A 27,979-nucleotide genomic window follows, 5' to 3' on the forward strand; every position below is an offset into this window, starting at 1 on the left:
TAACAGTTTGGTTTCCATTTTTGTGATGATCTCCTGCTTGTAAATTGCTGGGAGCTACATTCCTTACTTGCTTATTCCATTTGTAGGATTTGCAAAGTTAGTTAATTTCATCCTCTGATTCGTTTCTTAGAAATACTTTTTTTCCCCTTCCTCTTTTTGTTTTTCCTTTCAAAAAATTTAACCAGAATTATTCTCATTAATCATAGTGGTTATTTGTGGGACTGGTAGAATCATGAGCATCCATTGTTTTGAAGCTTGGTATGATTTTAAAAGAATATTAAGTCTGCTGAAGTTAAAAGTGGTTGAAAATTTCAAATAGATTGTATACGTTAACTTTTTTATACCACATATATTTATACGTGTGTGTGAGAGAGAAACACACATACATTTATAAATATGTATAAGACAAACATTAAATATATACATAGTCATGATACATTTAATGGATGAATGTGTCTGTCAGTCCGCTCCTCAAATAACGTATATTTGTGAACTAAAATTAACCATTTCATGTGTATAAAATGAGACTGTTATTGAATTACAGTTTACCTTTAGAGTAAACAATGAAAATTATATCCTATCCAGAGAGTTTACTTTCTGCCGTACTGCATTTTGGTCACAGTAGTTTTTGGTTTTATGCCTACCATGCAATGACAAAGGTTTATTTTTCCTTTGTTCTTTTCAGAGTGCTGCAGCAGCTCCCAGTCCAGTGCTAGGAAACATTCCCCCAGGAGATGGCATGCCAGTAGGTCCTGTACCACCGGGTTTTTTTCAGGTATTCAGAAAAATTATGATTACAGACATTTTAGGATGTAGAAAAGCTTCAGTGCATTATTTGAAGCTGTGTAAAAAGGGCCTATTCTAAATTATATTACGCATCATGTGTACAATATTTAAAAGATAGTTATTTTTAAGAAAAATATATAGGAGGCAAACAAGTGACCTCTTTGACTAATAATAAGAAATCCATTGAATATAGTATCACTCCTTCACAATTTCAAAGATAAGAATTTGTGCTATTTTATGGTTAAAGCTTAAAATTATTTAATATATTTTATAATAACCTCTTATGAGGAAATGTTAGAATTATATTGATATTTTGGTGTAAGAATTGAGTTGTTGTTCATGTCTAGCTATATGCAAAGTGGAGCCAGAGGGTCAGATTTTCAAAAGTATTCAGGGGCCTGATGTCAATGGGAGTTAGGCACCTAGGTGCATTTGAAAATCTCACCAAGTACCAATCTGCATGTTTATACATTTAAATACCTTTGAAATTCTTGCCCCTAGTGCATAACAACAAGCAAAGGAATCAATGCATACTCTGCCTTCCTTTAAGGTTTGATCTCGGTGAAATTATACCTTTGGTGCTTTGGACACTAGCAGTGCAGTATGCTTACCTGTGATATGCAAGGCCAAACTAACAATTTCAGTTCAGGAATGGAGAGCTCATATAAATGATCTGTCTGCCTCCTTTCTACCAGGATCCAGTTATTTTTCTTCCCACTGTGCCTGCTATTGCCAAGCAGCCCATAGGAGTAAATGCAGCTATAGAGCTGGAGTAACTCCCTAATTTGGGCCACGGTGGAGAGACAGACTTTCTACACTTATCCAAGTGTTGAGAGGAATTTTTGGTTCACGTATGTGGTCTCCTGCTGAAAAATGAGTAAACCGGGTGTCCAGGACTGGAATGTGGGGAGCAGGTGAGGATGGGGAGGTTCTCTCCTGTGAAAGACAGGGGCGAAAACCAGGAGAATATGGAGGAGGATCTTCATTCTCCTTTCTCACTGAAGGCATGAGACGGGAGTACTAGGTGTGTCTGAAAGGTATATCTTCACTCTCCTCCCAAAATAGGGAATTGGTGGATATTTTTCTCATAGGCAATCAGAAATCTTTACTCAGTGCTTTTGTTCTGTATGCATGAGTGATAGCAGTATGCAGTGTTGTGGTAGCCATGTGCGTCCCAGGATATTAGTGAGAGAAGGTGGTTGAGGTAATATGTTTTATTGGACCAACTTCTGTTGGTGAGAGACAAGCTTTCAAGCTTACACTTCACATTGAATGGTCCCTTGAAATATGTGTTAACTACTTATACTAAACTATCTGTTCAAACCTTGTAATTAGCAGTGACACTTTGAGTTTGTTCCCCAGATCTGAAGAAGAGCTCTGTGTAAGAAGCTTCTCTCTCTCACCAACAGAAGTTGGTCCAATAAAAGATATTACCTCACCCACCTTGTCTCTCCGAGTGATAGTAGGTCATCTACATGGAGTTCCTCTTCACACAGTAATAGAGGGAGGTGGAGTTCTGATTGCAGGATTCACAGCCACAAGAGCTACAGAAGTCTTGAACCTGGTCATAAGCCTTGTGTTTCACCTGCTAACCCAGAATCTGAGCCAAATTGTTCAGTGTAGTGATGGAAGAGATTTTGCAGATATCTGTTTGCAGGTATCATTACAAAATGCCCAGGAGTTGGCAGAAATTATGTTAATTTTAAAAAAGCACTTAGCCCATAGATCAAAAGTTACAGGCAAAAATAAAACAAAACAACAACTCCTGTTGTCTTCACAAAGAGCTTCACGGTATTAGCCTCACACCTGAGAAGGAAAAAAAATCCATGTTTGTCAATATCTGGATGATTGGCTGACCTTGGTCATCTCTGAAGTGTCAAAATGTGTTGACAGCAAGTTTGAATGACAAATTTTACATACTGCTTTTATATTACAGAAAAAGAAGCAAAAAAGAAAGCAAAATAATATAAGGATGTCATGCCATCTAGTGGCAGCTGCCCATTCTCTGTATTAGCCGTATTATATGGATGCACTATTTTTAGCTCTGTTGTGCTGCAGCAGAGCTGACCTAATGCTCTGATAGAGCATTATTACAGGAAGAAGAATGAGTGAAAAGAAGTTTCATATTTTTTTCCTCCATGGTATTATTATTGACTACAAAAAGCTAAGTTTAAATAGCACTCAGGTAATTAAACTAACTAAAACAAGCTAGGAAATTCAAAGCTAATGATGACTCACATCCTCTTTGTGTTTCAAAACAAAAAGCCAGACAATATACTTTTAATAAGCAAATACTTACAAACTTCTGTGGAAGGATATAAAATGTATATTGTTTTGTGAAGAGATAGGTTAATAAAGACTGTCAGGTAACTACACTGAGCACCTTTACATCCCCCTGATTCTGGGGATAGCAGGGGGCCAAACCAACCTACCCGGAAGTTGGAACAGCCAAGGCAGTCGGTCACTCTAACCTACACCAGCTAGAACTGTCTCATGATAGGGGCCATTCTGCCAACCAGGGATCAGCTGAGCAGATCATGCTCCATGTCTGCCCCCTTCCACCTCTAGAATATCCTCTCGCACACATAGCTGATTCTGACACGCACTTTACACTAGGAATGAGTCAGGAGGGATTGGCTTAACAATAGGATAGGAAGAATCCTCATCTGTCCTTTTAGAGCAACTTTGGAATGTTTGTAGTTATTTGTAGATGTAATTGCCTCAATTCTACAAAGACTTAATCCCATTATGATTACTCACATGTGTAAAGTTATGCACATGCTTAATTTTTCGCAGAAACAGGGCCTTTGTGTCGTTGCTCCTGTAACCTCATATTTTATTTTTAAAATATTTTAAGTTTGAAAATATAAATGAAACCCATCTTCAGTCTGTAAGTAGAGGATATGAGCACCTCAAAAGGTCTGAAAATAGTGTAGGTGTATGTTTGTGTGTGTGTTCCTCTCTCTAAATACCAGAAATAAAGTCAATTTTAAAAAAGATAAAGATGTCTGCTGGCTTTGATAATGCCATCCTGCAGTTATAGTAATGGTTTTATTGCGCACAACTATTAAAACAAATTAAAACTGCTCAGCTTGAGTAACTAAATAAGCTTTGTGCCCATGCTCCCCCCACCGCAAATACAATCTCAAGCAGCCACAAACCCACTGCTAGTTTTGGAACAGTATTAGGGGAAGGGAAGATACTTAAATGACAAATACCTTATAAATATCTATTGAGGGAGAGGAGGCAAAGTAAGGCTTGAATTAAATCTTTACCTATTCTGAGCTTTTGACTCTTATGTAGAGGAAAATATATGTACTCTTTGGGGTGAACAAGCCTGATATTGACTGTACGTCAACAGTGGCATTACAGTGTCTTCTGAAGGCTGCTAAGGGGTGCTTGGTTTGTTTTTTGTTTGGCTGGTTGTAGGTTGTTTTTTGCTGATGTTTTGTAGTTTATAAATGATGCCATTTTCTTCAGGGGTGAATCCTGTCCTTTGCATAAATTGACAGTTGTACTTTCCATTGGACTTAAGAGACCAGTTTCATATACCAAAATTCTATTGATGAAGATCATGCTTTTAGCTTCATCATCATAATAATAATAATATATTTAATAGCTGTAGCAGCAATGGTGATTCTTAACTGAGAGATCGCTGAGGCTCTTAGTTGTCACTTGCCAGCATTGCTCCTAGAAAAGAATTGTTCATGTGTTGGGTGGGGCATTGCTAATTTTTCAGAAATGTGTTCTTATTCTCAATGTTTATGTTCAAAATGTCTGAATTTTAGAGGCATGGGTAAAAAAAAGTTCATGTGATCCTTCCTGACCTTACTAGCTCCAGCTCAAATCACGTTTGGAATGATTAGTTATATTTTGTGTAATGTTTTCACTCAAAATTAAAGTGACAACTCTTCAACTGATTTAAAATATATATACTTCATAGTACTTTTTAAATTGTACTGCTACAGAAATCTCCATTAATTATCATGTACATAGTTCGGCCTTTTCCTCTCCCACTTGCTGGATCTTCTTGAGTGAGAAATAATCATTATATTTGCTGCAAAGGGAGACATATTCGACAATAGGACCATTCCATAAAATCATCTGTTATTGAAATTAGTGTTACTTACTTCTCAAATTCCTGGTGAAATAACCTCGGTAGCAGCAATAGATCCTGTTTGTAAGATCCTAGAGAAGTATTGTACGTAAGTGTAAAGGGGATTTTGTATGCAGATTACCAGGTGTGTATTCAGAGAACTGCAGTTATTCTTTCTTACTGTGGAATAGGTCCAGTAATTCTCTGAGGATAAAGCATTGACCTTAATTGAAAAACTATTATTTGTTTTGATGATTAGTCTTTGAATCTTAGATGTAGAAACACTGAAGTCTGGAGAAGGGAGCTATAGTCATTAGATTTTTATTTTTAATTATTTTAAATGTTGCACTCTACATTCTTAACTTGATCAAACTTCTGACTGTTGCCATATTTAAACTTCTGGGGTAGGAGGCCTTGTCAGACAGCTCTAAACAAATATAAACAAACTCAAATAGAGGGGGACCTCATTTGAAGCACACAGACATATTCCTGTTTATGAAACAGAGACTTAGTTACCAGAGAAGGCCATCAAGAGAAGTTCTCTCACTTATATATGCTAAGAGTTTGGTACAAGCCATTTTATGTAAAAGCTAGTTAGTGTGTGATTTACTTGATTTGCCTTACCCAAAGTACAGCTCTCAAATACTTTCGCCAAAAATAAAGCATAGACATGTGTAGAGTTTAATTGTTCTTCAATATTCTTCAAATATGATTGAATGGGAAAGTACTTTTTATTAAGTATTGATCATAGACTATCTGAGTTTTATAAGATAAGCTACATATTTATGCTCATCAGCAGAATGTGCCGGCACAAGTGTGGCATTTGGAGTATTTAGTCTTGGTTAGCACTAAAATGTGCTAATCAAGAGTGTCTTATACACTGCAATGACAGTGATTGTTAATGGAGAACAGAGAACAGAGAGGAAACCAAACGAATTAAAATATGTGAATTGTAAACTAACTCTAGTCAATTCATTTGACACGCATTTTATGTCTCATTCCATTCCTATGGAATTTTCTAAATGAAAGCACTTATCTCATAATAGTAACAGTTAAAAGCACTTGGCAATCATATTATAATACAAGGAGCCTGAAAGAGGTATATTAAAAAAAATTACTTTCTTATCACTTTTCAGTATTGATAGGATAAGAAGAAAGTGATATCAGAAAATAGTATAATAAAATCTTATTTCATACTTTTGGAACGTAACAGCTAACAATTTCAAACTTTTTAACAAGGGATGAGATATGATTAAAAGACCAAAAATGTGCATATGAAGGAAAGAATTGAGAAGGAAAACAAAAGAGAGAGAACATGGGACATGACTGGTGAATTTAAAATGTAGGAGGAGAGAAGAACCTAGGATTATTTTTTTACCTAGATCATGTATCATCCTACAATTTCAGGACTTGGAATGTATGAATGGTGAGATTCTCTCCTTATGAGAATCCACACTTGACTTATGCTCTAGATGCTACTAATTTGGACATTCTTAGTATACCTGCACCTAGAGTAGCAGCTAATTAGTATAGAATAATATATCACAATGCCTATGTAAATTAAGGCTGTAATTCCATTTTAGGGCTAGATAGTTGACTCCAGGGCCGGCTCTGGCTTTTTTGCCGCCCCAGGCAAAAAAGCCTCCCGCCGCTCCCCGCCTCCCGGTGGGGAGCACAGCAGGGGAGGGTGCCGAGCCCAGCCGCGGCCCTGCTCTCCCCGGCCGGCCGGAGCGCCGCGGGAAGGGCGGCGAGCCCGGCCAGGGCCCCACTCTCCCCGGCCGGCCGGAGCGCCGGGGGAGGGCGGCCCCACTCTTCCCGGCCGGCCGGAACACCGGGGAGGAGGGCAGTGAGCCCGGCTGCGGCCCCACTCTCCCCGACTGGCCAGAGTGCTGGGAGAAGGGCGGAGAGCCTGGCCGGGGCCCCGCTCTCCCCGACCGGCCGGAGCACTGGGGGGAGGGCAGCAAGCCCGGCTGCAGCCCTGCTCTCCCCGGGTGAGCGCCGCCCCCTTCCAGGTGCCACCCCAAGCACATGCTTGGAGGGCTGGTGCCTGGAGCCGGCCCTGGTTGATTCCTACAAAGCAATTAAAGATTCTAAGTTAACTACATGCAACTGACACAATTTAAACATGATAATCCTTGTCTACCCTGAATGCTAAATTGTGTTTCACATCATGTTAGAACGCTAGGTCATTTCCCAATGTAGACAGGCTCCTTGTAAGGAGTGCCTTCATCCTCTCAAAATGTTTAGATATACAATATAAGAGGATTATTTTAAAGTATATTACTACTTTTTTATAATTATTTTTTGTAAAAATTGAAACTATAAGAAGTAAAACAGTATGTTATTTTTAATGTTCATACTATTAAAAAGCTATTTTAATTTGTTTTTTTTTCGGGTTAAAATGGTCTACAATTTAGGAATTATTTGGGGAAATTTGCAGAGCTTCTCCTGCCCATATAGTTGAAATGATGAGGTTGCTATAGTTCAACTCCCTCGCTCCATCCCTGCAATTATTAGCGATAACGCATTAGTGCATTATTCTGGCCACTCACCAAACACACTCTGCCCACATGCATAATTAGTCTGTGAGCCCCACATTTGTCTTTTGTGATCGTGTAGGCAGAGCTCCTTAGCCATGGATTCTACCAGTAAGAATAGGAGTTACTGCTTCATCTCCTGTTGGCAGTCCAAATAAGCTCTGGTACATGGAGTCTTTGAGGGGAGGTGCTGAATCAGCACACTTTCCATCTATTCTGGGCACACCCACTTCCTGGGCAGCATCCCTTAGGCTCTGTCTACACAGGGTGAAAAAGGTACTTTTTTTCAATCAGTGTAGCTTAAAATGATTAACAGCGCTCCCCCTAACATCCATGGAGAGACAGTTTAAGACCTTATAGTAGAGGGGGCACTCTAAGAGGTTCACCTTAACCAGCTAACACATGGTAAAATCCCACTGACCGCAGTTCACCGCTCTAGGCCAATGGGGGCTGCGGGAAGGGCAGCCAGCATGTCCCTCAGCCCGCGCCGCTTCCTGCAGCCCCCATTGGCCTGGAGCGGTGAACTGAGACCAGTGGGAGCCACGATCGGCCAAACCTGCGGACACAGCAGGTAAACAAACCGGCCCGGCCCACCAGGGGCTTTCCCTAAACAAGCGGTGGACCGGCTTTGAGAACCACTAAACTACGCTAAAACACAACAGCTAACATGACCGAAGAGGTGTTACATTATATCTACATGGGTGTTTAGGGGAATTTTCAATTACGTTAAGCTAATTGGATTTGAAGAAGTACCTTTTAACCCTCGGTAGACAGGGCCCTACTGTTCAGACGTCATTCACCACTTTTTGCCTCCCCACCTCAGGGTAATTGCCACATAAGAACATAAGAGCTGCCATACTCAATCAGACCAGTGGTCCATCTAACCCAGTATCCCGTCTCTGACAGTGGCCAGAGCTTCAGTGGAAGTGTACAGAAAACTATACAATTTTGGAGAGATCAGCACCTATCTTTCCCTCCAAGCTTCTTGCAGTCTGACGTTTACACTCCCCTTGGCATGAGATTACATCTCTGACCATCATGGCTAATAGCCATTGATGGAACTATTCTCCATGAAGTTATCTAGTTCTTTTTTTTTATCCAGTTATACTTTTGACCATCACAGTATCCCATGGCAATGGATTCCACAGGTTAATTGTACATTGTGTGAAAAAGTATTTCCTCTTGTTTGTATTAAACCTGCTGCCTATTAATTTCATCAGATGACCCCTATGGGAAAAGGAAAATAGCACTTTATTCACTCTTTCCACACCATTCATGATTTTAGAGACCTCTATCATATCCCCCTTTAATAATTCCTTTTGTAAGCTGAACAGCCCTAATCTTTTTAGTCTCTCCTCATATGGAAGCCATTCCATACCCTGGATCATCTTTTGTGCCCTTCTCTGAACCTTTTATAGTTCAACTATATGCTTTTTGAGATCGGTTGACCATAACTGGACACAGTATTCAAGGTGTGGGTGCACCATGGATGTATATAGTGGCATTATGATATTTTCTGTCTTATTTTCTATCCCTTTCCTAACACTGTTTGCCCTTTGACCACTCCTGCACACTGAACTGAAGTTTTGAAAATCTCTTTCTTGAGTAGTAACAGCTAATTTAGAACCCATCATTATATATGTGTAGTTGGGGTATTTTTTCCAATCTGCATTACTTTGCACTTCAGTGTTGAATTTCATCTGCCATTTTGTTGCCCACCACCCAGTTTTATGAGACCCCCATGTAACTCTTTGAAGTCATCTTTGGATTTAACTATCTTGAATAATTTTGAATCATCTGCAAACTTTGCCATTTCATTGTTCACTCTCCTTTCCAGATAATTAATGAATATGTTGAACAGTTGGGTGACCCCACTGCTTACACTGGTCTACAATTTTTGAGAAGTCGTCTGCTTCAGAGATAAAATGTGCTAGTTATTATGTATTTTGATGTGCTGAATTCAAATATGACAATTAAAACAACTGATTGGCTACTGTTTCTAAGATATTTAAGTTTTTACATTTTATGTCTATGTATATTGTGTAGCTAGAGTTTTAATCATAAATTGTAAACCTAGGTCTTTTCATGTGTTTATGGTTGCTTTACATGATAATATTTTACCTGTCCTGTTTATATAACACTTTAAAAATCAGCAAAAGGGTTATCTAAATAAAATTTATTATGAAACAAAAGGCAAAAAACTATTATGTACATAGTTTAGTCCTATTCAGTGTCTACTCGGCGCTTCTTGGCTTGTCTCTTGTATTCATTAAATGGAGCATCTCTTGTCACTGTCCAGCAATAGCCTGCAAGCATTGATGGGCTCCATTTGCCCTGATAGCGTTTCTCCATTGTTGCAACGTCCTGGTGAAATCGCTCGCCGTGCTCGTCGCTCACTGCTCCGCAGTTCGGTGGAAAAAAATCTAGATGAGAGTGCAAAAAATGTATCTTTAGTGACAGGTTGCAACCAAGGCTTTTGTATGCCTTGAGGAGGTTTTCCCCCAACAACCTGTAGTTGTCTGCCTTGTTGTTTCTGAGAAAATTTATTGCCACTAACTGGAAGGCTTTCCATGCCGTCTTTTCCTTGCCACGCAGTGCATGGTCAAATGCATCATCTCGAAGAAGTTCACAAATCTGAGGACCAACAAAGACACCTTCCTTTATCTTAGCTTCGCTTAACCTTGGAAATTTTCCACAGAGGTACTTGAAAGCTGCTTGTGTTTTGTCAATGGCCTTGACAAAGTTCTTCATCAGACCCAGCTTGATGTGTAAGGGTGGTAACAAAATCTTCCTTGATTCAACAAGTGGTGGATGCTGAACACTTTTCCTCCCAGGTTCCAATGACTGTCGGAGTGGCCAATCTTTCTTGATGTAGTGGGAATCTCTTGCACGACTATCCCATTCGCAGAGAAAACAGCAGTACTTTGTGTATCCAGTCTGCAGACCAAGCAAGAGAGCAACAACCTTCAAATCACCACAAAGCTGCCACTGATGTTGGTCATTGTTTACGCACCTCAAAAGCTGTTTCATGTTGTCATAGGTTTCCTTCATATGGACTGCATGACCAACTGGAATTGAGGGCAAAACATTGCCATTATGCAGTAAAACAGCTTTAAGACTCGTCTTCGATGAATCAATGAACAGTCTCCACTCATCTGGATCGTGAACGATGTTGAGGGCTGCCATCACACCATCGATGTTGTTGCAGGCTACAAGATCATCTTCCATGAAGAAGAATGGGACAAGATCCTTTGACGGTCAAAGAACATGGAAACCCTAACATCACCTGCCAGAAGCAACAGAGGGTCCTGTGGCACCTTTGAGACTAACAGAAGTATTGGGAGCATAAGCTTTCGTGGGTAAGAACCTCACTTCTTCAGATGCAAGATTCACCAGGGAATTGGTCAAGAGTTTCTCAAGGCTTCCCAGGGAAGGGAATCCACTTGGGAATGGTGGCAGCGGACCAGATCTAAGCTGGTAGTTAAGCTTAGAAGTTTTCATGCAGGCCCCCACATTTGTACCCTAAAGTTCAGAGTGGGGAAGCAGCCTTGACATGTCCCTTTGCAAAATCAAACACTGACAAATAAAAGAGCACGACACTGTATGATTTCTAGAGCTGATATAGGGCAGTTTGTTCAGCAGAGTGATGTAAGCTTCGTTATGATTGTATCATCCATGATGTCTAGGAATAACATGACGCAATTCATATAATGTATGACGCAATACCAGCTTCAGATTGCATCATTCATTGTTTTGCCTAAAAAGCAAGTACCGTCCAAACCCAGTCGTAGATTTATTCATAGATCCAGTCAAAGATGTATTTTAGTCATTTCTGGTTTAAATTGAGATCCCTTCCCTTTATAACTCACTTATCCTCCACCATTCCCAAGTCAAGGGTCGTATATACTGACCCAATACCATATCTTGAAAACTAGAGCCAATCAACAATTTTAAGCATCATTTTCGTTCTCAGTGACCCAGAATTAGTAAAGTTTGACTACATTTATTTCAGAAGCATTTTGGCTGTAGAGCAGTGTTATCTGTCTCCACTGTGAAAACTGACCATTTTTTCCTACCCTTTGTTTCTTATCTTTTAACCAGTTACTGATCCATGAGAGGACCTTCCCTATTATCCTATGACTACTTAGGCCTGGTCTACACTATGGGGCTGGGTCGAATGTAGCCGCATTAGGTCGATTTAAAAATGACTGCGTCCACACGACCAATCCCATTCCGTCGACCTAAAGGGCTCTTAAAATCGACTTATGTACTCCTCCCCGACCAGGGGAATAGCGCTAAAATCGACCTTGCTATGTCGAATTTGGGGTAGCGCTGATGCAAATCGACGGTATTGGCCTCCGGGAGCTATCCCAGAGTGCTCCATTGTGACTACTCTGGACAGCACTTTGAACTCCAATGCACTAGAAAGGTACACAGGAAAAACCCCGGCAACTTTTTAATTTCATTTCCTGTTTGGTCAGCGTGGCGAACTCAGCAGCACAGGTGACCATGCAGTCCCTCCAGAATCGTAGAGCGTAGAATGTTTCTACGCTCCCCCTGTCATCTCCATCCCTGAGGTTATTGCATATTAGAAGGCGAAAAAAACACACTCGCGATGATATGTTTTCCGAGTTCATGCAGTCCTCCCGCACTGATAGGGCACAGCTTAATGCATGGAGGCATTCAGTGGCGGAGGCCAGGAAAGAATTAAGTGAGCGTGAAGAGTGGAGGCAGGACAGGATGCTGAGGCTAATGGGGGAGCAAACGGACATGATGAAGCGGCCGTTGGGGCTGCAGGAAAGCCAACAAGAGCACAGACCCCTGCTGCATCCACTGTATAACCGCCTACCCTCCTCCCCATGTTCCATAGCCTCCTCACTCAAGACGCCCAAGAACGCGGGAGGGTGAGGGGGGGAGAGGCTCCGGGTACCTAGCCACTCCACTCCAGAGGATGGCCCAAGCAACAGAAGGCTGTCATTCAAACAGTTTGATTTTTAGTGTGGCTACAATAAGCAACATGGCCTTGTCCTTCCCTCCTCCCCCACCCCACCCGGGCTACCTTGTCCGTTATCTCATTTTTTTTTAATTAATAAAGAAAGAATGCATGGTTTCAAAACAATATTACTTTATTTCAAAGGGGGGAGGGTAGTTGGCTTACAGGCAATTAAAATCAACAAAGGGGGCGGGTTTGCATCAAGGAGACACACACACAACTGTCACACTGAAGCCTGGCCAGTCATGAAACTGGTTTTCAAAGCCTCTCTGATGTGCAGTGCGCCTTGCTGTGCTCTTCTAATTGCCCTGGTGTCTGGCTGCTCAAAATCGGATGTCAGGCGATTTGCCTCAACCTCCCACCCCGCTATAAACGTCTCCCCCTTACTCTCACAGATATTATGGAGCACACAGCAAACAGCAATAATAATGGGAATGTTGGTTGCGCTGAGGTGTGACCAATAGCGCCAGCAAGCTTTTAAACGTCCAAAGGCACATTCTACCACCATTCTGCACTTGCTCAGCTTGTAGTTGAACTGCTCCTTACTACTGTCCAGGCTTCATGAGCCATGGGAGCAAGGGGTAGGCTGGGGTAGGTGCTACTGCGCGGTGCTGCCAGCTGGGAGAGCAGCCTGAGGCAGAAGCCTCCACTTGCATGGTATTCCAGGCAGGACTGAATCTCCATGAGATGAAACTTAAAGAAGAGAATGACCTGGAGTCTGTCTCCCATTCAGTGCTCAAAGAGGAGGATAGCCATGTCTGTCCAGGCACCCCTGATTGACCTCATTGAGAAGGATTCCAAGGAGTCCTCCTAGAGCAGCAGTACCAGGTCTACCAGCAGCACCCAGGAGGACCAGAACGGATCCCCTGAGCTCGTCACTGTCCGACGAGGATGGGTACCAGTCCTACCGCACTGTCCGACGAGGACAGGTACCAGTCCTACTGCACAGTCTGCTGCGAAGGCACCCAGGAGGACCAGAAGGGATCCCCCAAGCTCATTGCTGGGGAGCAGGAGAGCAAAGTTGCAGGGGAAGTGGTGGAGCCATAACCATGCCCTGCAGGTTGCTAGGAGCCAGGCAGGGAAGACGTTCTCAGAACCCCTGGCCAAGCTACATATCTGACGAGGACTGGTACCAGTCCTACTGCACCGTCTGCTGCAAAGGCAAGGAGCTGCTGCTGTGTAGCAATGCCAGCTGCTGCAGGTGCTTCTGTGTCGAATGCTTGGAGGTGCTGGTAGGGTAAGGTACCTTGGCCAAGGCAAAAGAGCAAGAGCCCTGGAACTGTTACATGTGTCAACCACAGAAGTGCTATGGGGTGTTGCAGTGCCGACCAGACTGGAATGTACAGCTGCAAGGCTTCTTCACCAGCGACAAAGGACAGGAATATGACGCATCTAAAATCTAAAAAGGCCCGCATATTTCCCTGAGTCACTACCCTTGATAACAGAACGTCAATGACTGCATTGGCTACTTGGATCACAACAGCCCCCCACAATAGACTTGCCCACAAAAGCAGCGGTGACAGTGAGCTGAGCGGGCTCCGTGCTTGCTGTGGTATGGCATCTGCATGGGTAACCCTGGAAAAAAGGTGCAAAATGATTGTCTGCCATTGCTTTCACGGATGGGAGGAGGAATGATGACATGTACCCAAAACCACCTGCGACAATGTTTTTGCCCCATCAGGCATTGGGAGCTTAACCCAGTATTCCAATGGGCAGTGGAGACTGTGGGATCTGTGAGCTAGCTACCCACAGTGCACCGCTCCGTAAGTCGATGCTAGCCACAGTAGTGAGGATGCATTCTGGCAACTTAATGTGCTTAGTGGAGACATACGCAATTGACTGTATAAAATCGATTTCTAAAAATCAACTTCTATAAAATCTACCTAATTTCATAGTGTAGACATACCCTCAGTTTGCTTAAGAGCCTTTGGTGAGGGATCTGGTCAGAGGCTTTCTGAAAATACGGATACAACTATATTGTCTGGATTTCCCTTATCCATATGCTTGTTGACATCCTCAAAGAATTTTTATGGATTGGTGAGACATGATTTCCCTTTACAAATTGTGTTCATCTATGTGTCTGATAATTCTGTTCTTTAGTATAGTTTCAGTCAATTTGCCTGGTACTGAAATTAGGCTCACTGGCCTATAATTGCCAGGATCACTTCTCACATCCTTTTTAAAAATTGGTGTTACATTAGCCACCTTCCAGTCATCTAGTACAGAGGCTTGTTTCAACGATAGGTTATATACTACAGTTAGTAGTCCTGTAATTTCATATTTGAGTTCAATCGAACTCTTGGGTGAATACCATCTGGTCCTGGTGACTCATTACTGTTTAATTTTTCAATTTGTTCTAAAACCTCTACTATTAACCCATCGGTGTGCGACAATACAGATTTGTTCCTAAAAAGAATAGCTGAGATTTGGGTATCTCCCCCATGTCCTCTGCAATGAAGACCAATACAAAAAATTCATTTTGTTTTGCTGAAATGGCCTTGTACTTACTACCACCAGGTGTGTGCTGCCATAAGCGAACGTAGAACCTAGGGTGAATCTGGCCCTGTGTATTAACCTTTTCTTTTTGAGATAAGTTTTCTTTTCTTTAACTTTTTTCAGGTTATTTTTTACATTAAATTGAACCACACAGTGCAGCCTGCACATAGGCTATCGCAGTCAGGGCCGGCTCCAGGCACCAGCGCAGCAAGCAGGTGCTTGGGGCGGCCAACGGAAAGGGGGCGGCACATACGGCTCTTCAGCAGCAGGTCCCTCAGTCCCTCTCGGAGGGAAGGACCTGTCACTGAAGAATGAAGCGGCAGCGGTAAAGCTGCCGCTGATCACGGCTTTTTTAAATAAAAAATTTCCCACCACTAGGGGCGGCAAAAATGCTGGAGCTGGCCCTGATCGCAGTGGTGGGCAACCTGCAGCACACTTGCCGTGTGCGGCCCGTCAGGGTAATCCGTTGATGAGCTGCCTGACAGCTTGTTTACATTTTCACGGCCGCCCACAGCTCCCAGTGGCCACGGTTCGCCCAGCTGCAGGCAGCCGTGAAAATGTAAACAAACTGGGGGCCCGCCAGCGAATTACCCTGATGGGGCCGCAGGTTGCCCACAACTGGGCTATCACATGCCTAGAAACTCACTCATAAAGATTAAATTTACTTTAAAATCTGTCTGGTTAAACAAGAGTCACATTTCCAGGAATAGAAATTTGAACAACTTATTAAAATAGTTAGAAATAAAAGAAGTCCTGCGTTTAACTCCTTTCAGAGGCTTCATCCAATGTTACGGAGCAGAGAGAAGGAATCCAGAAATTACATATAGAGGTGCCTTTTAAAAACCAAGTGGAATCATGGTAGTTTTCTAATGGGTTCTGTGACCACAATTTTCAAACCTGGATACCTAATGTTAGGCCCCTTAATCCAAATGTAGGCCCCTAAACAAGAATGGCCTGATTTTCAAAGATACTGAGCTTGCAGTTCCCACTGGTTTGAGTAGGATTGTGGATACCCATCATTGCTGAAAATCAGGCTACTTATATTTAGGTGCCTAAATATTGCAAATTTTGCAATTTATTTGCACATTTTTGTCATTAAATATGAAAACGAGTAAAAAGAAGTAACAACGGTATCCAAATATTAATTTAACCTCACTTGGGAGTAAACAAACTCTAATCCCAGTATTCAGAAAGGATGTTGATTTAAATAAAAGAGGTTTCTTGAGAGCCAGACCACTTGCTGGATTATTATCTATAGGAATTAACCCAAACCCTGGTTGCTAGGTACAAGAAATCTTGAACATTTTATATTTCAAAATCAAGCAGGCTAAAGCTTAACAGCAAACCGAACAAAAATAGCTAGTAGTAACAATAGGCAGTTAAAGATGCCAGAGTCTCTATGTCATCTGCATCCTGTTGGATATTGTTTGTGGAATCTGACTTTTGAAACTTGTCCAGAAGTCATGCTGAATCATTATCACTTTTCCTGACTGTCTGAACCAGAAAGTAACCAGGAAAAGTGCTGATGTTTCAACATCTGCCTATTCAAAGGCTTTCCTAATAGGAACACATTATCTCCTTTTCTGATGGTTTTTCCTGGGCTTTAGAATGAGAAAAATGAAATTTTGAAGACTGATTTTTTTTTTTTAAATAGAATGTATCTTTTGCTCCCCTACCAGCTGTTGGAATTCTTTCTTTGTCATGAATGTCTGTAACAGAAAAATAATGTTTTTTTCTGCACCCTGTTTAGGGTTTTTCAGTACAGACTTTTTTTTAAACCTACAGTCATTATAATGGGATCTTCTAATTTGTCCAGCTGCATAACATTAAAATCACTGTACAGTCATTTGCTCCAGCCATTTTAATGAGCTCAGTAAGTCCAACACTTCCAGCTCAGCTTTTGTTCTCCAGAATTTCCACTCTGTTGGTCTGAGAGACCCTGAGGGAAAGGCTTGTGGAAGGGAAGGTTTTGCCCTGATAATTGCAGGGATAGTCTTCTCTGTGTCCAAATATTCACAATTTGAAGTATGCTTTAGGCTCTTCGGCTGCTTCTGGAATTACAGGTGGTGTTAGTTGCCAAAATCACTCTTTTTATCATCTTTCTAGTTAGACATTTTCTCCCTTTCCTTTCAGATCTAGACTTTGCTACCATGATCTCTGCTTTCTGACTTCTAGATGGGAATAATTCAATGTGCTTTACCTATGGTTGTATTTGAAGACAGCTTGAAAGTTACAGCTGGTGACGATTTGAAAATGTAATCATGAGGAATTGTAATAGCACTCCCCCTCATCTCTGATCACAGTGTTGGACAGGATCATTGTCTCTGGCACCCCCTACTGGGCTCTCCCTCATCTCTGTGATGGCCTTTCCCAGCCTTTGTCTTCTCCTGACTTCCTCCAGGTGTTCTGTGGGTTGGCCCTCTAACCAACTTGCATGAAAGTCTAAACCACTTCCACTGGAACATGAACAAATTAATCTTAAAATGTGTACCCCTTCCCCCCTTTCAGACTCCGCTTTAGTTCCTTTGTTGGCCCTACCTCAGGCTTCCCCTGCAGGAACCTAACCTGCTCCCGTAATATTCTTCCTCTGTTGTTTCCTGTCTGCTAAACCCTATCCCAGGGCTTCTCTTGGCCAGAGAGATCTGTCTCCTCTGTAGTCTCTCCCCAACTGAGCTCCTTCAGTCTACTTATAAGTCATAACTCCACCTCCTCTGGCCAGAAGGCCGTTAATTAATCATCCCCCAGATGCAGAGCTTGACTAATTAGGGTTCTTTCCCTTGCCCAGGTGAGGGGGGTTAAGCCCCCTCACAGGAATGTTAGATCTGTTTTCTGATGTTTGCACTGGCTTCCTGTTTACTTCTGGGTGCAATTTAAGGAGTTGACTTTCATATATTAATTCCTAACTGGTTTGCTCCCCATTTATCTTAAAGACTACCTCTCTCCTATGTACTACAATGGCAGCTGAGGTCCACTGGACACTCAGTTAACACCAAGTGATGATGAATCAAGGTCTGTTGGATGGGGTAGGTGGACTGGTGTGGGGAGTAAGGGTTGCATTACATGAGGCATGTGAGCAGAGGTCAGTAATTTAGATAATGTAGTTCAGATAAGTCTCCAGAGCTCTAGATACATATGTGAACCAAACCTGAAATCCAAATCCTCTATCACTATTATAAACCTTGTATTCTTTAAAATGAAAATGTAAAAAGATAAAGTGCTTGACATTTTGTATTATTCTGTTATGTACTTCTCAATTCTTCCAAGGGTATTTTATTTTATATTCCAGGCTTTTTAACTTCCCTTTTATCCAGTCAAAACCTTCCATTTTTGATTATGTAATCTTAATAGTTTATCATTTTACATATGCTATGCATGGAGTTGTTACACAATAGCTGTATTAAAATTTTTAAGAAATGCAGCTTGGTACTAATCTTTAGAAAAGAGTTTTAAAATATATATAGTTTTGCTAAGTGCTGCAGACTAATGTACTAAATACTGTCGTCAAAGTATATAAGATGAGCTCCTGAGATTTGAGGATCACAGGAACTATACATGTAGTTACTACATAAAACATTTCTGAACTAAATTGAATTCTTTGGTTATGTTCCTTTTTTCATAGCCTTTTATGTCCCCTCGATACCCTGGAGGTCCAAGGCCACCTTTAAGAATACCCAATCAGGTAAGAGTCTTATATCAAGGACACACATTTATGGGCCGTGGTTTTCAATCTTTTTTCATTTGCGGACCCATAAAAAATTTCGAATGGAGGTGTGGATCTCTGAAAATCTTAGACATAGTCTGTGGACCTACAGGGTTTGCAGACCACAGGTTGAAAACCACTGTCTTAGGGAATATGGTATAGTGGTTAATACAGGGGACTCCTGAGTTCCATTTCTGATAGTTCCATCAACTACTAACCTCTGTAACTTCTAATTCACTTAACCTTTGTCTGCCCCTTTTTGCCCAGGTGTAAAAGGGTATTGTATTATTGCTGAGCAGTATGCCACATTTTCCTTTAAAAATTTCAACTTTAAAATTGCATTACAATAGTTTTTCACTTGCATTACAATAGTTTATCACAGTGATAAACTGCATAGGAGAGGTGGGTAGCTTAATTAAAGTTTATTAACTGCTTTCTGATCTGTACATGGAAGGGGCTATATACTGTAAGTGAAAAGTTATCATTGCTTTAAACATTTGTTATAAGTATACTGTAATTCAGTATAAAATAAATTCCTGATTGCTGTACCTTACAATAATATGTTACTCAAAGACATTCTAGCATTTGACTTCCACTTTTTTATATGTATATATTTCTAAATTGTTTAAATACTGGCAGGTAAAAGCTGGATGTGGTGAATACTATAAAGACTACTGCCAACCTGCTGTTTTAATTTCAGAAGCTATTTTTGTCTGCACATTACACTGTTTTCAGTTTAGAGCTATAGCATAATCTCAGTGAATTACAGCCCTTGCAATTCATTTACATTATGCCACATTCATGAATTACCAGTTTTGGCAACATTGCCTATCATTAAGTTTCAGATAATATAAGCAGTACATGAAAGTGATAAACTATTGTAATGCAATTTTAAAGTTGAAATTTTGATTACACAACAGTCAGTAAAATCATAGTTAAAATTCCCATGGTAACCATAACTCTTCCCTCGAGCACATGCATTATAGTAGGTTACTGTCTTACTTGGTCACATAGGAAAATGTGGCATACTGCTCAGCAATAATACAATATGATACAGTGGAAGGAAGCTGCACTTCTTTATATAGCCATACATGTTCCAAATATTGCATGAGTCAAATCTCCAGCCTGGGTGTCTTGCAAGAGTAAAGTCCTTAGTGTTTCCCTACATGCCACTTGTCATCTATGGCAGAGGTGACCAGATCCCACTTCGTGGAATTTGACACTTCTGCATGTTTTACTTTTTGCTCCTACATATTATCTTGAGCCTGCACCTATTGAAGTAAATGATAATGCTCCCATTGACTAAAATGACACAAGATGAAACTCTATATCACGGGTCGGCAACCTTTGGCATGCAGCTCGCCAGGGAAAGCCCCTGGCGGGCTGGGCCAGTTTGTTTACCTGCCCCAGCCAATGGGAGCCACAATCGGCCAAACCTGCAGACACGGCAGGTAAATAAACCGGCCCGGCCTGCCAGGGTGCTTGCCAGGGTCGGCTCTATGTTTTTTGCCGCCCCAAGCACGGCAGTCAGGCGGCCTTCGGTGGCATGCCTGCGGGATGTCCGCTGGTCACGCGGCTTCGGCGGCGTTTCTGCGGGTGATCTGCCGGTCCCGCGCCTTCGGCGTACCCGCCGCCAAATTGCTGCCGAAGCCGTGGGACCGGCGGACCTCCCGCAGGCATGCCACCAAAGGCTGCCTGACTGACACCCTCACGGCGACCGGCACACCGCCCCAGGCTGTGCTGGTGCCTGGAGCCACCCCTGGTGCTTGCCCTGGTGAGCCATGTGCCAAAGGTTGCCGATCCCTACTCGATATGTTCCATAAGTCATATAATGAAATACACTATTGTAATGTATAATCAAAAAGGAACATTGTGAACGTTACCTTTAATTTCCTGACATTTCTGCAATTAAAACCTCAACCTTAGAGTGAACGTGTTGTGTGTGTGTGTGTAAAAGTATAAAATAATAAATATATTCATATATATATGTATGTATATACATATGTATGTAAAATAATAAAAAATCACCACAATCTTATACTTCTTTGCAGTCAAGATAAACTGATCAGTTCCTTCATTAAGCAATACCAGTGTTACCTGATCAGATGCATTTAATAACACCAGATTTACTTACTCCAGATAAACATTTTTATTATGAATAAATTAATTTTCGTTGGCTTTTGAAACACCATTCCAGACTAAGATCCATTCTTGATGAAGATTTTTGTAAGATGACTATATTACAGACAGATATTCGTGCAAAAGGCTAGAGAAATTAATTGTAAATCTAACTATTTTATAACAAATTCAAAGGACAGATAATAACTTGGGGATTATGCTGCATTTGGGCCAAGCGGGACATAACAACACATTATATTTTCATGCTTGAAGGCAGGATTTGGGACTAAGCTGAGTCTCCTGTTTCCATTGTAGGAGTATAGAGGGTATGTCTTGGAACTAATGTCCTTGGATGGTAAGGGAGGATGGAAACTACAACATTCCCCACCTCCCAGCCCTACCTTATCCTGCATTTTGAATACTGTCCAGGTGGCCTATTTGTGGCTGAGCATCTGAGAAGACCACAAAGCCACCTTTCTAGCCCTGGAAGGTAGCTGTTAAAATAATAGAAAGAGAGGATGTCAAAATTTAAACATAGAGAAAACTGACCCCAGAATCAAGAAATGACATTGCCCCATGCTCCATAGGTGGGATACACAATACAAGAAAATTAGGGACAAACAAAAGAAAATTAGGTAAAAATAAATACTGAAGAATATTCACATTTAGCTGTTTAAGTCAATGGAACTCCATGAGGCCACAGGGGTGCATGGATCCAATTGTAAGATCTTGTCCTATGTCTTTAGCAGAGTTAAACTTTTTGCTTTACACTTGGCTCAGAAACAGTTTCAAAATTAAAAACAAAATTACCTGAATTTTCTGTTTAAAATACAATTTATATCTCCTCTTAACATGTTTTATATATGTGTAGGCACTTGGAGGTGTCCCAGGAAGTCAGCCATTATTACCCAGTGGGATGGACCCAACACGACAACAAGGTAAAGTGCCTGTTTACTAGATGTGAAATGTATGTTCAGAATATCAACCTTTTTTTTTTCTTTTAGAAAGGTTCTGCATCCCAAACTTGCATCCAGCACCTCTTCTTTTAAAGTCCACTGCAGCTGCTTAAATGCTTTTCAAACCACGAAGCAATAATTTGTCAATAATTTAGAAGTGTTTTTATGCACCACAGTTGTTAAAGTTGTTAATTTTTTTCAGGGCATCCAAACATGGGTGGGCCAATGCAGAGAATGACTCCTCCAAGAGGAATGGTTCCATTAGGACCACAGGTACCTTGCATAAATATGTGTGTCTATATTTACAGTACACATACATATGATATTTTAGAGTCCTTTTTGTCACAGCTGTACTAGAATTAAAGTTGAAATATGTCAGCACTTTTCTTTCTAATAACATTTTTAAGGGATTTTCTCTCTATCATAAAAATATATTCTCAGTTAAAACTTGACAAAGTCGCGAACTATAAAGAAAATTTATTTTATTTACAAAATTTTATAAAGACTGATTTAATTTATTTTGAATGATACAGCTGTAATTCAAATAAAAAGGCTTACGTATTTGTCCATATAACTCTAAAACATTCAGAAAACTTAAGTTTATTCCACAATTAATGCCTATTATGGTCTAAGTCTAGGATTTTCAAAGGTGCCTAAGCAGTTGGCTCAGGCTCTTTTGAAAATCCTAACCTTATTGTTTATATTATTTCGGAGGGAAAATTAGCCCCACAATACAGCTAAAGTATTCATAATTTGTGTAGCAAAAACAAAATTAATTAATTTTTATAACGATCTTTTTCTAGCCACTAAACTTCTGATCACAAATTCCACACTCTAGATTTTTTGGCATAAGATTTTAAATGTACACAATTACTCATACTGCATGTGGATGGTGCCTGCATATCACCTGCAAATACCAATTGTTAGCCTTGTCTTTCTAGATCTGTTTTTCAAGAAGAGCAGCAAGCTTAAGTATCTGGGTTCAGCCGTCCTCCCACTGCTGACCTGGTTATAGTTACTTATATAGATCCTCCTTCACCAAGGGTGTGAACGTTTTTTAGTAAAAGTTTATATATTTTCCACGTGCAAGAATGAAGTCAAGTGGAAATTAAATCCATTCTGAAATATCTCCAAAAAGGTTAGCCCAGTGGATTGTCCATTGCTTATTATCACTTTTCCTCTGTAAGTCAGGTCTCTAACTTTGTTTTTTGTTTTTTTTGCTTGTCTAGCCATTTTGGCCTTACATCTTATTCTGAAGAATATTTGGGTTATGTTCATCCCTCTACACTTTGATTTCTTCATTCAGATATTTTCCCTAGTGACTTCTCTGTTCAATGGGCTCTACCTTTAGTTTTGAATAACTAGGTAGCTCTTTCTTTTTAACCCATGTCTCTTTTTGGTAGCAACCAATTCTGCGTGTGTAACCAACAAAAATGTGTATAAACATATGTTGGTTTTTCTACAGCACTTCAGTATTTCTGCCACTTGCTTTTTTGTGGTGGAAAGTTAAGCTTTGCGGTCATGAATTTAAGCTCACACTTTATGCTAGCTTTATTAGCTACACACAGTAGGCAAGTCTGATATAAATTTTAGCAAGGATGATTTTCAGTTTTATTCTCTTTAAAACTGGAGGGGACTATGTAATTCTCTCAGACCTGAGTTTTCCAAAGTAGTCTTTTCTATAGATACATGCTTATCTATTATCCTTCTCACTTGCCTGGGGGGGGGGGTCTTCTGAGCAAACAGTTTTAATAACTTGAAGGGCGAGTTAACTTACAGGGCCTTTCATGCCCACTATAAGGGCCTTTTACACTGCCAGAGAGTGTAAAGCTGCTTTAGGCTTAATCTACACTAGGAGGGTTTTGCTGGTTGTAATATAGTGGTATAGTTAAACTGCAAAACCTCTTGTAGTGTACACACAGTTATATTGGTATAAAAGTGCTTATACCAGTATAGCTTATGTCAGACTTAGGCTACATCTACACTACAGGGGGGGGTCGATTTAAGATACGCAAATTCAGCTACGCGAATAGCAAATTCAGCTACGCGAATAGCGTAGCTGAATTCGACGTATCGCAGCCGACTTACCCTGCTGTAGGGACGACGGCAAAATCGACCTCTGCGGCTTCCCGTCGACAGCGCTTACTCCCACCTCCGCTGGTGGAGTAAGAGCGTCGATTCGGGGATTGATTGTCGCGTCCCAACGGGACGCGATAAATCGATCCCCGAGAGGTCGATTTCTACTCGCCGATTCAGGCGGGTAGTGTAGACCCAGCCTTATACTAGGACTTTCACCAGTATAACTATGCTGGCAAAAAATCATACCCCTTACCAAAATAGCAATGCCAGTAAAACTTTTTAGTGTAGACTTTTTAGTGTAGACCTGTCCTTCACGTAAATGAGATTAAGGCACACAAAATATAAAAAAGTTATCTAAATACCATATGTCATGGTGACAGGCCATATTTGAGCTAGATATCAAGTTTGGACTGTACACTAGTTTTGATTTTGCTGTCCAGTTTGTTTGGTGTTAAGACCTATATTCTTGTGTGTTAGGGGTTTATTCCTTCAACTTCTCACTTCCCTGGTCCTTCTCGCATGAACAGAGACCAACAGTACCCAAAGTCCGAAGGTGCAAACAATTCAATGTTTATTGGGGTGAACTTCCAGCAAGCATGATTCCAGTTTCCTTCCTCAGTGTCCCCCTTCCCAGCTCTGACGCCACAGAGCCTTGCCTGTGTCCCTGTTCCCATTCCCCCCCCGCCAGCGAAACATGATTCCAATTCCCCCACCCCCATTCCCTGTTCCCATTCCCCCTTTACTTCTTGATTGACTGCAGACTATAAATTTGATTTCTGCTTAGCTATATCTTAACTAATCATTTTACTGAAATTTAACTAACCAATCCTAACATATTGTAACATGATTATTTAACCAATTATATCCCACCACTTTAATTGGTTTACACCCAACAAAATTAATTATACAGCAGACAGAAACAATCACAGAACTAGACTGAGATTATACAGACAAACAATAGGGAAGTGGAGACTACAGTGATAGAACAATACATAAATGAGGATTTTACACCCCAGCTATTGATAAGTGAGTTCTTGCCAGACAGGATGCTATCAAACTAAGTTTTCTTTAAATCTTTTAGGCTCTTCCCTTTCTCTGGAGGCGATAGATCGGATCACCTTTCTAACAGCCCCAGAGTGCCTTATTTCAATGTGACTAGTTTGGAATGTGAGGATGTGACCGTTCATTTCCCAGTTTATGGGCTGCCTCTGCTGCTTAGCCAAAGACCTTACTTAGCCTAAGAACAGGGCCTTAGACTGTCACAATGAGAAAAGGCCCTTACACCGGCAGACAGTTATTTTGATTCTTTCTTTTATACCTCTGTAACTAGCTAAGTAATAAGAATACACCTAAATTCTTAAAGTATAGGCCTTTGCACACAGGCCTGAATATCTATATCCTAACATTGTGCTTGGGACAGGGAGACTGAAAATACAAGTATGTAATTTTTTTACATTTTATTTTAAGTGACTTCTCCCTGATTTAAAAGTTGGCCATAGGTACTGTAGTTAATTTTTGGATAATGACTGACAAACAAAAAAACAAAATACTGTGAAAGGGAAAAGGAAAATAAAACAAGGAAAAATAACTAAACAAAAACAACTTTGTTAAACCCTGCTTCTAATTGTTAGTCAGACTCCTTCATTCTTCACTGTTCTCCAGATTCCTCTCTTCATCCATCTTCTCCTCTTAGATTTCCTTCTTAGCAGCAGCTGTCCCAGATTTACCCTAATTATTTTCTTTCATCTTCAGCAACAGGCAAGCAGTTGTATATAATTGTAAAGGTTTATGTTTACTAAATGTGCCAAATGATTTTAATCTGATTTCTCTCAGTTCAAGTTCAGTAAGGACACCTGACTAAAATGCTTCCAGCCGAGAACTCCTAGTGAGTTCTATAAAGATCTTAGGCCCACAGACTTGGTTCCTTTGTCAAAATAAAGAAAAGAAAAAACAGGAAGATGCTCCAAAGAAGAAAGGTGGCTCAGATCTCTGAAATAAAGATGGGAAAAATAGAATTAAATAGCTTCACAGTTCCTCCAGAAATGGATGTCATTTTGGTACTGTTTTGGCACAGGGAGACACCAAAAACATGAATATTTAAAGGGAACGCAAGGTAGCATTCCAGTTGTTTCAGAATTAGCTTATTAGCTTGATACACAAACCCATTCATGCAAGCCATCTGTGTCTAGAACTCCCATGGGCTTCAATAGGAATTCTAAACAAGGAGCACTTGCAGGTTTGGTTTCTAGTTTGCAACAAGAGAACCTACTCCCAGAAGTCCTTTCTTGGTTCACTCGAAATAAGTTTTTTGTAATTGAAATATCTCTTTTCACTATGACACATGAAATATAGTATCAGGTCTACATTTTAAATCTTATTGTCAGATTGCTCCCTGGTCTGCATAATTTAATGCTCAAATACCCTAGAGCATGGATTTGTGTAATAGACTGCTTTGGAGAACTCCAGTTAAAGTTCAGTAATCCAGTTATAATATAACTAGAGTGAGTTGTAGTTACATTATTGCAAAAGAGATAACAATAATGACTTTGAGGACATTCTGTTCTCTTAAGTAAATGATTGTCTGCCCGACTTCCTCAAAACACACTATTTTACTTTTTAGAAATTGCTTTATTATACATACATTTGCCTAAGATATCAGAAAAACTCAGTAGGACTGGTACAGTTTCTGCAATGAATGATATATGTGGGGTAAGGCAGGTTGTTCTATTTACATTTAACTGAAAAAATTGACTAAATAGTTCAGTCTTTCAGGAAAATAGCACAATGTCTAGGCTTTTGTCAGTTTATGTCATGATCTAAATCTTATTTGAGCACACATATTGGCTTTATCTATAATAGGGCTTTGGATAGCTCATTTATAGACATTTCTATGGCATCCATTATACTATCTGAATAATTTTCATGTTAGTTGCCTTCGATTGGTTACAAGAGGAGTATAGCAATCATTTTATGTGTTATAGAAATGAAATATAGTGTAATATTTTCCCATTGAAGTTATTAATACCCTGTTCATTAACCAGGTTCAATTAAAAATAATTCTATCTGAATTCCAAACTGTGAAACCCCCGAAAAAAATCTATTTCTCTGTCTTTGAATGAGTTTTCGTGGTATGAAGGTTGAACGGTTATTGATTCTGACCTTTGTTGACCCTTGAGTTTGCTACCATGTATCATAAATCTTCATGGAACAATTAGCATTTTAAGTATACTTAGTACACATACATTTTTAAGAACTGTTAATATGTGTAGTGTACTAAGCGTACTACTTTTTCATTAGGGATAAGAATTCTTTTTTTAAGTCAAGAATGGAAACTCCTGAAAGAATGAATCACACTGGCCTATCCAATCAACTGGTGTATAGGGAAGTCATTAACCTGCTGTCCTTTCTTTCCCCCCTCCTCTTTGGTTTTGTTTTTTTGTTTTGTGGTAGTCTGACCCTTGGTTATCATTGCAGAACTATGGAGGTGCAATGAGACCGCCACTGAATGCTTTAGGTGGCCCTGGAATGCCTGGAATGAACATGTAAGCAAAATAATAAACTACTATCACATTTATAAAAGTAATCTTTTCCTGTTAAAAGAAAAAATAATTGTGACATACATAGGACAAAGGAGAATGTATTTTGATTAATTAACTAATATTAACAGTTGTGACAAAGTAAGGAAACATCACAGCAGTTTCACTCTTGTGCAAAGCATCTTTTACAGAATTATTTGTTTTTTCCTTCCAAGTCTCTCTAAATGTTGAGTTTGTTCTACAGGGCAGGGTTCATATATTTGGAATATCTTGTTAGTGTGGCCCACTGTATTTATCTGTAGATTTGTAAAGAGCCTTGACATTAGTTAGGTTTGAATGTTTATTTCACTGATTTAATAGAAAAAGAGTTTGCCATCAATTCATACTCAGAGAGAACATTTTAAAGAATAGTAAGGTTATGATTCACATCTGCAAAAGCAAGGAAGTGCATAGTATGGACAGAAACACACCATTGTCTTTAAATACATCATCACAAAGGATACACATTAAAAAAGGAAGGACCGGATTCTCTATTCTTTTATATTGGTTTTATGCTAATATAATCAATGAAGTTACACAACATAAAACCAGTGTTATGGAGTGGAGAATCAGGCATGAGACATTTTAGTGTACTATGTGGCATTCAAGGACTTCTGGGGCTAGATACTCAGTTGGTAAACTG

At 40.3% G+C, this 27,979-nt stretch overlaps 1 protein-coding gene across 5 annotated transcripts in view; it reads left to right on the forward strand.

Moving 5' to 3' along the window:
* SSBP2 (single stranded DNA binding protein 2) overlaps nt 1-27,979 on the forward strand; it is a 272,660-nt gene that overhangs the window by 201,708 nt on the left and 42,973 nt on the right. For 3 of the 5 annotated variants that reach the window (XM_054032549.1, XM_054032547.1, XM_054032550.1), the window contains exons 5-9: nt 686-775; nt 18,528-18,587; nt 21,598-21,664; nt 21,885-21,955; nt 27,236-27,303. In XM_054032549.1, the coding sequence (XP_053888524.1) occupies nt 686-775; nt 18,528-18,587; nt 21,598-21,664; nt 21,885-21,955; nt 27,236-27,303 (356 nt within the window). The remainder of the gene's footprint in view (nt 1-685; nt 776-18,527; nt 18,588-21,597; nt 21,665-21,884; nt 21,956-27,235; nt 27,304-27,979) is intronic. The other 2 variants (XM_054032551.1, XM_054032548.1) reach the window with 1 other exon arrangement.

This window comes from Malaclemys terrapin, chromosome 6 (assembly GCF_027887155.1).
Source record: "Malaclemys terrapin pileata isolate rMalTer1 chromosome 6, rMalTer1.hap1, whole genome shotgun sequence".
In the NCBI taxonomy this organism is placed as follows: domain Eukaryota; kingdom Metazoa; phylum Chordata; order Testudines; family Emydidae; genus Malaclemys; species Malaclemys terrapin.